The sequence below is a fragment of the Lates calcarifer genome, linkage group LG21, assembly GCF_001640805.2.
Source record: "Lates calcarifer isolate ASB-BC8 linkage group LG21, TLL_Latcal_v3, whole genome shotgun sequence".
In the NCBI taxonomy this organism is placed as follows: Eukaryota; Metazoa; Chordata; class Actinopteri; family Centropomidae; genus Lates; species Lates calcarifer.
In genome coordinates, this window is record NC_066853.1 from 4,100,197 (window position 1) to 4,113,109 (window position 12,913).

Below are 12,913 nucleotides of genomic sequence, written 5' to 3' on the forward strand. Positions count from 1 at the left end.
TTCTTACGTGCATAAAACACATTCAACACATGCACAAATGTATGTATACTCTACTTCTTCATACATAACCACAAGTTCATTTCTGAAGAAGCCATTTTGGATTGTGAAACATGCAACTAATTTGTTGAGCTTTTGTATGTTAAGATCTTTATTTGATGAGCTTTAACCAATAGCAAACAGGAAACATGAATAATCAGAAGCTGTCATTGTGAAAGGATGTTGACACTGAAATGTCTCAGGTCAACTTCTGTTTCAGCTCTTCATTCTCTACAGACGGTTGAGCTGGTCTGTGCTTCTGTTGTAAATTGGGTTTGTGTATTCACCATCTGAGAGGGGAAACAACAGAGAAGTGGGGGAATACTTCAGTGCACACAGTATTATTTCATCCCGAACACAGCCACAAATGAAGTCAGCACTCACTGTCTTTGGCTTTTTTCCTCCCAAAACCTGCTACAAACCAGAACAGAACACTAGTTAACACGGTGAATTTTTATTCTCACTGGCAGAAAATAATTAAAATGGACGATACAGGACAAATAAAAGCTGATTACCTCTGCCATGATTCTCCGCCTGGGCTGACATGGCCTGTTGCCTGCTGATTTCACCTTGATTAGCTGTAATGAAATGAGTAAGTGAATTCCTGACAGCATCAAAATGATGCAATGTAATTTGTAAAAATTGCTCATATTACCATAATAATGTCGACTAAAACTTGCTTGTCGTAATCTGTTGAAGAGTTCTGCAGAAGTCAGGGAAGACTTGAGTTATTCCAGTTTGATTTAAGTGTCACCACTAATACAAGCGGCAATAATTATGTTGATTATTAAGCACCTCTATGAAATCTTTGTTTTGTCCTCTGACTTTGCGCTCTTTCAAAGTTAAACTGGTTCAAATTTGGATAAATCCCACTGGTGCTCGGAGTGGGTTGAGTCCTGTTTGGATCATGCAAAACTCCTGGCAGACCACAATGGATTCTGGTGGGGTCGCCCTGTTGGTTCGCTGGGTCTTGGTCATCGTTTTCTAATATTTAAAAAAACATCAATCAAAAAATATTGACATAGACATTAGTCATGTTTTGAGTGAGAAAGAATGAAATTAGCTTTTTAACGAGGTGAGTCAATGGATGGAAGGAGAGCTGTGTGAACGCACCGTAAACAAGATTATGGTTGTCTGTTCCTGTAGGACAAAAAAACACGTTATGGATAGGACATCATATGTACTACATAACATACAGTTGAGTGAGTGAGTGTATGTAGCTATAGATTACCTCTCTGCTGTTCATGCACTGGCACACTGCTTATTTCCATAGGTGGAGCACTAGCACCTGCAACAACTTGAATCAACAGTTTGCTGAGAGTTACAGGAGATTATTGATAAAACTCTCATGTCAACACTAAATATGTATTAATACTGGAAACAGCGGTGACAGCTAGTCTGGCTCTGTCCAAAGGTAGCAAATCTGCCTACCAGCACTTTTAAAATTAAGATGTTATATTTAGTTTTTATGAACAGCAAACAAGATGTAAAGTGTTAATTAGTGAGTATATTTCCCAAAATGAGCTATTCATTTAAATGAAAGATGTGCCATGTTCCACTGCTCTATATACAATACAATGCCTTTTTAGTCTGAGTTTTAATACACACCTCTCATGACATATTTTATTCAGAGTTAGGATGTGTTAACAACTGGCCAGGGACAAAAGCTATGCAAACTCAAGGTCATTTATATTTTTCCTGCTGGTCAGCAGGCTAATGAATATTATATAACTGATAAAACATTTAACCATAAGGGGAGGATTTGACTTTAACAGTGAGTAATCACAAAACCAGTGAACAATCTGCTGTATATTCCTGTCCTCTGATGTAAAAGTAACTGAGTAACAGTCTACAGAAGATGGATATAATGTACACGGTAAATTACCAAATTACTGCTTACCCTCAATATTTGCAGTTACAGGACTGTTGGTATTGTCTTGTTTAATGTTATTATAGAGCACTGAAATAAAAAGGAAACGTTTTTTTAAAGAAATCAATAACCAAATATCAAATCAATTCATCCATCATCAAAGTGAGAGTATAAGACTGGGCAAGTACTCACAGTAGCTGCAGACACTCAGCAGGATGAAAGCAGCCACACCAACACATATGTAAATCAGTAGCCACATTTGTTCTCTCGATGCATCTGCACAACAAGTTGTGGTTTTACAAAGATGTATTTCACAGGAAACTCTAACTCATTCACTTGTCCGTTCTCATGCGCTTGGCCTGTAAAACTTGTGACCATGGAAAGGTAGAGGCCACATGTTTGTCTCTAACATACAGCTGCTCAGTCTAAAAGAAAACCATTACCTTAAAATCTCTGAGCAGAAATCCACTTACCTGTTCCAACACCCAACTCCACGCTATAACATTTATTTCCCAGCACACAGCAATAATACCCCAGGTCAGAGTCTTCAAGGTCATCAATACTGATGGAGTAGTTCCCTTTTGAGCCCTGGTTTGGAAAAGCTTTCACTCGGCCATTTCTGGGGTGAAGGAAATTAAGTTTCCCATCAGATTTGATCTTGACCAGTTCCATTTCATGACTGTGGACCCATGACACCCAGCTGTTGTTGATTTCAAAGTGACATGGGAGAAGCACAGACGAGCCAAGAGGAGCGCTGAGTGTCTTAGTCTCACAACTCTCTGGATCATTGTTGCAAAGTGTTCTAGAGTCCTGCTCATCTTAACAGGAAGACAGAAACACAAAAACAATTCTCTGGTTCAGTGTCATTTATCTAGATGGTCAAATAAATAAGACTGAAAACAGTAGACACTCATCTTCCTTTTTACTGTAGATATTCTAAATTCTTGCCATGACATCTTCAAATGAACCCTAGAGCATAGTTTATTGTAGCTAACTGGATAACAATTATAAAGGCTAATTAATCAGAAAAAGCTTGAAAATATGAAAATGATAACTGACCTTATAACAGATACTTAACACTCTTAAGCTATCATCTTAATTAATAAATAATATACATTAAAGTGAAAAAAAATGAAACGGATTAAAAAAATACAACATTAAACAATAGTATAGTAATACTAACATTATGGCTCACTTTACATACATTTATCATCTACAGACAAAACATTTGGCTTGTAAATTCAAATGCCCGTCCACAAGAAATCCAAGTTTAACTTAAACAGATGGAATAATGGACCAGTAGATCAAACAATTAAATCAGCAAAAGATGCATTTTATCCATAGAATGTTTTTATATAAACAATATTTAATTCTTTAATTTCACATAAGGACTTACCACTTGAAGACACAAACATGAGCCACACGGCTAAGGGGAAAATCCACTTGTCAGCGCTCATTGTCAGCATCACGTACAGTGTGAACAGCAGCGTGATAGTGCTGTTTGTTAACTCCTCTAAGCATCATGGGACAAAACCACAAGACCATCACAGTGCATTTGGTTATTTACGGAAATACTGTGCTGAACTTGTTTCAGTTTCACATGAACAGTTTCTTTTCCTCAAAGCTGTAAGGTAATCATGTCAAATATCAAGAAATAATTTAGCTAAAAATCTCTCACATAACGAAAATGTAGGTGAAGAGTAGAAAAGGTCTGAAATCATTACCTCCAGACCACTTCCTGTTTAAAACCTGCTGGTGACTTTAGAGGAAAGGGGCCCTGTGATGACACAGACAACAGTAAATGGAAATGTCTATTATCAACAGGGCTAAAATGAAAGTAGAATGAGTTTAAAAACTACAACTTTGTATTTAGTAGGTATAAAAGGCAAGGTGAGAAAGTGCCCAGGTTCAGCAATTCAGCAACAGCAATTAACAAACAGAAGAGAAGAAGCACAATATCGGCTGAAAAGATGAAGGCTTTGAAGTGGATCCTGCTTTAAAACTAAATTCTGATATTTTCACCCAACTAAATACATTTGGTGAATGAAATATTCAGTGCTTTCCATATAGTGGAAGACATAAAATGTTTAATAATACGAAAGGTCATTAAGGTAACATGTCTATGCTGGAGAAAGCACTGGGCCCAAATGCTGCTGGGAGTTTCCTCTGGTAGCTGAATACATGTGACGTTGATTACAAGAGACAAAAGAAAAAATGAAAAAAGAATGTGGCAGCAGAGGCAGAGTTATTGTGACTTTTATTCTCTATACACCAAGAATGCAAGTTAGAAGCCCAGTCAGATCTAGTGGTGGAGCTGTTGGTTACACTATCCAGGACTGAGCAGGCTGGAGGTTCAGTGAGGTTTCTATGGGTGCCAGCTGATGTTGGGGTAGAGGGGAATGAGGCAGCTAAGGCACTGAAGAGAGACATAGATGTACAGGTACTCACTGGTTTACACAAATACAAATCCATCATCATAAGAAACATAATAGCTGTTTGGCAGAAAGAGAGGGAAAATGAGAAGAAGTGGAGTCACAACTCTGCTAAACAGATGTAAAGAAAGAACACTGATATTTAAGGAGTGAGAGAAGACAAATTGTAGTTATAACTAGACTGAGACTGGGACACTGTGGACTTGTATGGGACTTAGCGAAGATGGGAGAGCATGAAAATGGTGGAACATGCATAACACTGAAACACCTACTTGAGAAATGTAACCGTTAACTGGAGAAAAGAGAAAGGCTTGCAGTGTGGCTGGGTGGTTGGTTGGTTGTGAGTGGGGGTGTGGGGATGTGGGGAGGTGGGGTTCCCCGCAGGCTGTTTACTGTGAGCCGCTGAAGTGAAACTCACCTCTCCGCTCACAGCGAGTGTGGACCACACTGTACCGCTCATTATGCTCTGACACCCAACTGGCCGCAGACAGCTGCAGGATGGCCGGGAGCTGCTTCCTCTCATTATTCGACTACAAAACGGAAAAATACATTGTCGCCAAAAATAAGAGAGTTGGGATTTTGTACAGGCTTATTCAGTTATCTATCATCGGTTACATTATAGGGTAAGTGAATTACATTCGTGGCTTTTACAGAGAGGGAATCCGTTACCCCTTCTACATAATATTAACTGGTATAAAGAGCAAATGATTCTAATGTTAACATGGACATTTTAAGCTGATTAATGACTGTATAATATACTACACCTACATTGTTAATTTTATATATATTTTAATATATTTCAGTATTTTCAAGGCTTCATAACGTGAATGGGCTTTAGGACAGAGTGCCACTGATGGCCTTGATATGCCTTTGTTTTATTGGATAATTTAGATTACAGATAGGCACAAGGTACTCTTATATCTGGTTTACTGCCCTGTAGCTCTAGTAGTCATAGAGGAAAAAAATTAGAGCAGGTCTTAGGTAGTAAGAACACTGAACCTGAGTAGACTTAGACTTAGACTTTATTGATCCCTTTGGGATGGCGCCCTCAGGGAAATTACGTTACTGGCTCTTGGTTGCATTTTAAAGTTAAAAATATCCATAGGATATATATAAAGCACACAGTCTCTTCACAAGAAGAGTAAGAAAAGTAGAGGGAAGGAGGTTAAAAAAGTGCTTATTGACAAAAGCGACAGACAAAATACAGACACTAGAACAGCAAAGGGATTATTTTTTTAAAAGGTAAGTACCCTGAACAAATGCAAAACGTATAGAGCAATGTACATTTTAGTTGTATAACAGTACTTATAACTCCAAAGGAATATCATATGACTATAGTGATACCACAAAAAAACCTTAATTGTCTTTGCTGATATTCATGAAAAACACTTAGTTTGTCTGTTTCACACAAACAACCAGAGAATAAAAATGACATCTTTAAGCTGTTTGACGAAACTGTCTGTTTGTTGGTGTAAAGAGTTTAGACCTGTTGATTCAGAGAGTCATTCTCACCCACAGGTGGGTTTTCTTAAGCAAGAAAGGCTACCAGGAGACAGATCGAGGCCATACAGAGCTCTGTCATAACAAAACTGAAAGGAGTTTCAATAACTAACACCTCTGAGTCTGGTGTGCTGGTTTGGGGACCAGAGGACTACGTGATTCCACCACAGGTGAAAACATTTAGAGCACAGCACCAGTATATGCAAACCTTAAGGCCATGACCTCTCATTTAAGTGGTTTTATCTACAGCCAGCAGTGTTATTTAGAGTAAGAATAGACTGGTAGAAAATGAAACATGATTTTTTAAGCATTTGCTCCTTATTTCTGCTTGAATTTATAAATGAAGCAGCAGAGAAGTGAACTGCAACAGTAACATGAATTAGCACAGACTGACAAGACAACAGAATGTGAAGAAGTGCTTGATGTTAAAGGAATAGTTGGGGATTTTCAGAGATAGACTTTGTTGCAGATAGTTAGGCTACAGGTAGACTGATTTTGTTACTTTTGGTCAGAGCCACATTCAGATTAACATTAGGCCTGCATAAGAAATTGCAGCCTTCTCATGTGGGTATTACACACATTAAGCTGGAGGGTCTAAGGCTCAGGCAGCACAAGGGTCATCATGACACGATGTCCATATAAAGACCAGTTTACAGTGTGTTTTCTCTGCATACAGGGTGAAGCTGTACTCTTTGTTATAACCAATTTCTTAGAGACGCCAAAGCAGAAACTGGGATACTGTGCTGAGGTAAGAACATTTTGTAAAGTCGATTTTAAATGTAAATGTCAATGTATGTTAGACGACTGTGGTACTATGAATGACTGATCTTTTAGATCTAAATCACTATTATTTTCATATACCATCAGTGATGGTCAAGTTCCTATGCAACATGGTATAAAACTGTAAAAATACTCTTCTATCAAATAATCTATAGTCTTAATGCTGTTATCTCAACATCATGAGCTAATTATTTTGTTACTTCAAGATAGAATGCTTGTTTTCTCGTGGGTTAATTTATCTCATTATCTTGAGAAAACAAAAGGCAGAGTTTAAATAAATCCATTATATATAAACAAGCTTTCTTATCTCGAGATAACAAATAATAAACCTGTGATCTAGATAACAGCATTAAAAAAATAAATAAGTGTGGCAGTTCTTGGCTTCCGTACATTACTGATGGAGTCCTGAAAGGTAAACATTAGCCAGAATTTGTGTTTACACTCCTGTTCATCTTTGCTTCAGACTGTAAAGAGTGGGAGGAATCTGAGATCCTTTATTTTGGCTGAAAAATATTTTAAAGCAACAACATGAGTGAGTTGGCAAAGTTTCTGTGCACAGCTACATACCGTATACTGTGCTCATGTTCCACTGAAGGTTTGATAAAGTTGGTCATTTGCTTGGTGGCCTGGTCATGCCTCATGCACCACCTGAAATTTAAAACAATTGAGATGATACCACTGCATCTCCATCCATAGTCAAAGCTTTCACATGTTCTCACTGCCTCTGTCTAACAGTTGTCACAATAGTCACAAGGATGCACCACACTGAATTTTGAAAACAAAACATAATTTGTTTGACTTTAGGGTACTAGTGAGTTTTCTGTTGTTAGTGTCAGCTAGCTGGAGGTCAGGATGTGCTGTTTAGACACTGTGTTCTCTCTGCAAAACTCCGCCTGGCTCCCAGTTTCAAGCTGTCTGACTAACTGTGTTTATTTTAAAGTTACTTTATTTACTCTCCACTGTTTGACGTTTGATCATCTGGAAACTATTCTGGCCGGCCATGTCTCAAAGATACATTGGGCCATGTATGACTGAGGTTAGGAAAGAGTTGTTCTGTGATAAAGTTAAATGAAAAACAATAACACCACAAGTAAACTGAAATGTCCCTATGATATTATTACATACATATACATTTCAGTGGACTATAGAGACAAGCATCTCCCCCTACCACACCTCAAATCAGTACAAATTAATATGCCAGTAAAGATTAAGACTCATAAACTTAACAAAAACCTAATTAATGGCATACAATCAGTGAGATGGTTGCTGTATTTAATTATTCTAGGTGGGTTTTGAGTATGTAGTAGATAAACAGCTTCAGGATCCCCCAAATCACTCTGTAATTTAGAAAGTTGTGACTCATCAGTGTATTGTGCAAAACAAGCAGAGAAATAGGCAGTAAGATGGACTCTGGCTGATCTGTGGTCCCTCTCCTGATTTCTGTAGCAAGATAACAAATGGCTTCTATGGTGGCACAGACATCACAGCCAGGAGAGCACTTGACTGCATTTTCTTCAGTGTTAGTCATGACAAAAGACTAACAAAGGCTGACACCTCCCTCTACCCTTGGGTGTATGTGTGTGTGTGTTTCAGTTGTCCTGTTCATCATTTCTCTCGGCTGTATCTTTAGCTACAAATTTCCAGAGGGTTCCTGGTATGTAAACTCAGCCTCTCTTGGTCTCCTGCCTTCACTGGCAGCAGCCAAGAAGAAGAGCGAGCCTGTACAACACAGCACAGCCGTTAAAACACTTCTCTTGTATATGTTTCAGATCTCTCAGATGGCAGTTCCCCTGCCTCTGAAAGGCTACAACACTTGATAACTAGGCTTGGGCCTGCTATCAAAAGGGCACACACACAGTTGTTCATATACAACCACTAACAACAACTTTACAACACGTTTATGGTGTTGCTTTATTTTCTAAAGTAACAGCCCATTTACCATATGGAAGTCAATAGGCTTCCATAACTATGAGCCTCATGATACCTTGGCCAAAGTCCAGGTGTTTGCATCTTACATTGTAACAAGTGCAACAGGTCTTAATATCACAATGCAACCATTGACCCTTTTTCTGGGGTATTTGTTCCCAGAGTCCCAAAGTGCTGGATGGCCACTGTCGAGACGACAGTGACTGTGAGGAGGGGAAAATGGTAGTGGCTGGTAACGGTAAGAAAGAGCATTAATGCCATTACTTACTGCTTACTTTGAAAGATAATTTGGGTTTCATAGTATTAGTTTCTGTCTGTTAAAGGCTATGTGCTAAATGTAATTTGAAATGAAATTTGAACTGTTGGTAGAACCATATCTTTCCAGCAGAAACTCAAATGTTATGTCTTATGACTTCAGACAGTTTTATTCTGCTGTTTTTGTGAAGGAATTAGGAGTGGCCGATGCTTAAGAAAAGATGAAAACTCCACTGGTACCTGTGAAATCTATGCCTGGTGTCCCACTGAAAGAAAATCCAAACCACAGTGAGGAGCAATGCAGTCACATCAAAACTCTTTCAAACATGAAAAAAATGAAGCTATTGATTTTTCTTTGTCTACTCTGATCAATTCAATCACACATAAGCATACACACTCATTCAGCTGAGGTCAGCACATCAAGTGCATTTAAGAATATTTTTATGTATATTTATAGATTTTTAAAATGTCTTGTTTTAACAAAAGAAAAAAATCTTGTTGGAAATATGTTTAAGAGGCAGAAAGCAGAAAGTTATATTTCACTGCTCTGTTTAAAACCACCAGACTCCATTGACAAAAACAGTAATTTTACCTCACAGAATATGGGATTTTCTAATCTACTGCCTTGATTGATGAGTTTGTGTTGTGTTGTTGTTTATTGTTTTTTGTTGTTGTTTTTTTTTTACAGTGGGCCTCTGCTGACAAATGCTGAAAACTTCACCATCTACATCAAAAATTTCATCCAGTTTCCTAAATTCTCATTTTCAAAGTAAGTTTTCTTTGTCTGTGCTCAACCCGCGCCATAACATCTCCATGTGCTGCCTCCTTAACTGGAAACAGGAGCTGTGGACAGTGAGCAGCGGACACTCATATATAACTGTTCTGCTGTGTGTTTCTCTGCCTTGAGGTCCAACGTTCTTGACACAACTGATGATTCCTATTTGAAGAATTGCCGATATGATGAGGAGCTCCACCCGTACTGCCCCATCTTTCGTCTGGGAGACATCACCCGGCGAGCCAGTTACAACTTCCAGGACATGGCCACATTTGTTAGTATGATACTTTTCAACTGCATATTGTCAAGCATTAGTGAACATTACATAATTTAAACCTTAACTTTACCTTCAGCTAATTAAAGTTACTGCAGGACAACTGATGCACACTGAGCTGTGTACAAAATCAGATACAGGTGACTATGCTCATTTTTCACCTGGCCTTTTCTGATCAAGGTTATTATTTGGTTTTCTTTTTTGTATGTTTAGCACCATTGCACCTGCATCATGACTGTTGAAAAGTAGGACCAGAACAACAAATTTTTATTGTTTCCACTGAAACAAGTGTATTATTGATAAAACAAACTAATTACACTGAAAAATGAAAATGTCACTGTAGTATAGATATATAGATATGTGCATACTGGGTTAGGGTTAGGGTTAGGGTTAGCCAGACATAAGCAATGCTATAGTGAAGCAACAATTGGAATTTGGTCTGAGTTAGAAGTAAATGAAATATTTATATAAAAAGCCTGTTGGAATGATTATTAATATGCTTTTAATGCCAAATAGGATCATTTTTAAATTCTGTTTTCCAGGGTGGTTCTATTGGCATAGTGATACACTGGGACTGTGACCTTGACAAAGGCTACTCCAGCTGCCATCCACAGTACTACTTCACTCGCCTTGACATCAGTGTCTCCAACAAGACCATCGCAAAAGGGTTTAACTTCAGGTGAGACTCACTGCAGACACTGTCCAAGACAAATGTTTCCTATTCTTTTCAGCAATTTGATTCTATTTATTTACAATCAAAGAACAAATTATTTGAAAAGAAGGACACATTTTCAAAGGTCTTCATAGTCATAAAAAAAAGTTAGATTATTATTTTTTGCATTCTCATGCTGATATATCTTTATTTTTTCCAACAGACACACTCGGTATTATAAAGATGTGGCTGGTGAGACCTATCGATCTCTATTCAAAGTCTATGGTGTCCGCTTTAACATCATGGTTCATGGAAAGGTATGGAAGATGCAGTTTTTAGGGTGAATGCATGAAATACCATCTACCTGCCAAAGCATTACGATGCGATGTGATTTAGGTGATAATGAAATACACAGGACATTTGTACAAACTGGTAAATGCTTGAGGGCGTCAGTTTACCCACAATAATAAATATAAATATATAGAATATTGTAATTCTGCTGTCATCCACAGGCTGGGAAGTTCAGCATCATTCCAACAGCCATTAATGTTGCATCAGGACTGGCTTTGATGGGAGCTGTAAGTGCCATTGATAATTTTGTCTTTTTGTTTTTAGATCAACTGTTTCTGCTTTTGTTTTGTATTTTCCCAATGATGACCTCACTGAATAAAACTTCATTTAACAGGGAGCTTTCTTTTGTGACATGGTCCTTCTCTACCTGATGAAGAAGGGCAACTCTTACCGAGAGCGGAAGTTTGAAGGATCAGCACCATCAAAGTAAAGATACAGAATTTTCTTTGCCTTGTTCTTTACAGTTAAGCTTCATGCAAAAAAGAATGCTATTTCCTGTGTATCACAAAGTCAAATTATATGATATCAAATTATGTTTAACAAGCTGTGCTTGGCTAATGTTACTCTGGATTTGACACAAGGTTCCAAATCTTCAAAAAGCATCTAATTTTTCTTACATGTTTGCCTCCAACATCTGTTCACAGAACTAAGAAATCAACATCTGAAGACAACAGTGTGGAGGACAGGAAGGTTGCACCACAGAGCAGGACAGTCTTACCTCTTAGTCTTTTCACTGCCTGAGTGAGTTTGTAACATGCCCGTTTTTTTTTAGTGCAACAGTAGATATAATAAAATTAGAGTTTTTCCCCAAACCAAACAACTATTAATTAATAGATTATTATTAAACATCCTGACTTTTGTGTTATATTTCAAAGGATTTTACATGGAAAATGGTGAAAATGAGCCAACTATTAAGAATGAAGATAGGATATCATATGAATTTCGCCATTCATTTTACAACTGTTATCATTACTTGATTTGCTTCTTGTTCAGAAAAGTCTGTATTTAAGTCTCATATCATCTGTTTTTACCAGGGTTCTGGGTTGGATATGTTTTTTTTTCCCAAAGAAACACACACATGTAAATGTTTAAATTCTGATTTCTAATTAAATAGAGGAACATTTTTGTGAGTCACACTCAGTTCAGAGGTGGTGAAACAGGAATGGTGACTGATGCATTGACTATTACAAGGTTTATACTGACAACATTTGTGTAATGTAATATTATAAACATTTTACTATCCAAGTGTCTACACAGAGGCCTCACACAGTGGCTCAGTCACTGAACTATCAGAGGCCACAGGATAATGAGTTTGATAATGTGTTTTTATGGTTTTTTTTTTTTTTTTTTGTCACATGAGCAGAGAGACTCTAGTGACTGTTCGTAATCTGAGATAGATCAAATACACAGGAAACCAGAGCACCCAGACGAAACCCGCAATCACACACAAAAAGTGCAAGCAAACGGCTCACAGGAAAGTTAACATTTTACATGGAGGATGTAAGCCTTTTATCACTTTGCTTTTCTTTGTAATTACACTGTTAATGGCTTGTTTTGCAAGTGCTAGTACTTCCTATGAATGGAATACTGTATACCTCATGTGAATAATGTACAAGTGCCAAGTTTCCTCCAACATGTTTGTTTTTTTAGAGTGGTGTGTCATTTACCTGATTATGTGTTATGTTTATGAACTTAAATACTACTTTAATTGATACAGAAGAAAGATCTACGTGTAAACTAAGTAAATGTACAAATAAAAATTTTGATAGGAAACATGAAGTGGCATACTGTATCATGACTTCTTTGTTTATTATAATATTAGCAATCCATATGAAGACTATGTTTTTTTTTACAGCTAGCTTGATGAAATCAGTAGTTGTAACATCTGAAACTGATATAGATCAAAATACTCCTTAGACTGGACCTATAGGTAATTTTTCATCATGATATACTTCATCCTTCTCTGGCCTTTGAAACCATTTATTTTCCTTGAGGACATTTTAAATGCCTCTCAGTAAGAAGAAAATATCCAGTGACGATACAGGCACCCCCTGGGGGAAAA

At 37.5% G+C, this 12,913-nt stretch overlaps 2 protein-coding genes across 6 annotated transcripts; one reads left to right on the top strand and one right to left on the bottom strand.

Moving 5' to 3' along the window:
- Window positions 1-130: 130 nt before the first annotated feature.
- LOC108898801 (uncharacterized) lies at window positions 131-7,202 on the bottom strand. Of its 5 annotated transcripts, none has more exons than XM_051065460.1 (14): window positions 7,186-7,202; window positions 4,757-4,868; window positions 3,631-3,683; window positions 3,303-3,419; window positions 2,380-2,724; window positions 2,099-2,182; window positions 1,937-1,996; window positions 1,268-1,324; window positions 1,150-1,176; window positions 832-1,020; window positions 692-739; window positions 552-614; window positions 421-450; window positions 131-326 (listed from the first exon to the last, which is right to left on the bottom strand). In XM_051065460.1, exons 4-14 carry the CDS (start codon window positions 3,370-3,372, stop codon window positions 268-270), a joined length of 1,032 nt encoding a protein of 343 aa, XP_050921417.1. In that variant the 5' UTR covers window positions 3,373-3,419; window positions 3,631-3,683; window positions 4,757-4,868; window positions 7,186-7,202; the 3' UTR covers window positions 131-267. The 5 variants fall into 5 exon arrangements, with proteins under 5 accessions (XP_050921417.1, XP_050921416.1, XP_018554372.1 ...); XM_051065459.1 differs by having other exon boundaries at window positions 421-447; window positions 1,268-1,333; XM_018698856.2 differs by having other exon boundaries at window positions 1,268-1,333.
- On the top strand, window positions 4,837-12,630 carry LOC108898797 (P2X purinoceptor 5-like). The gene is given in 13 exon segments (XM_018698848.2): window positions 4,837-4,961; window positions 5,857-5,896; window positions 5,898-6,008; window positions 6,515-6,586; window positions 8,707-8,782; window positions 8,991-9,087; window positions 9,488-9,568; window positions 9,707-9,848; window positions 10,391-10,527; window positions 10,724-10,817; window positions 11,013-11,078; window positions 11,186-11,277; window positions 11,496-12,630. Coding segments are annotated over 13 exon segments (1,230 nt in total). The 3' UTR covers window positions 11,593-12,630.
- Window positions 12,631-12,913: the final 283 nt, after the last annotated feature.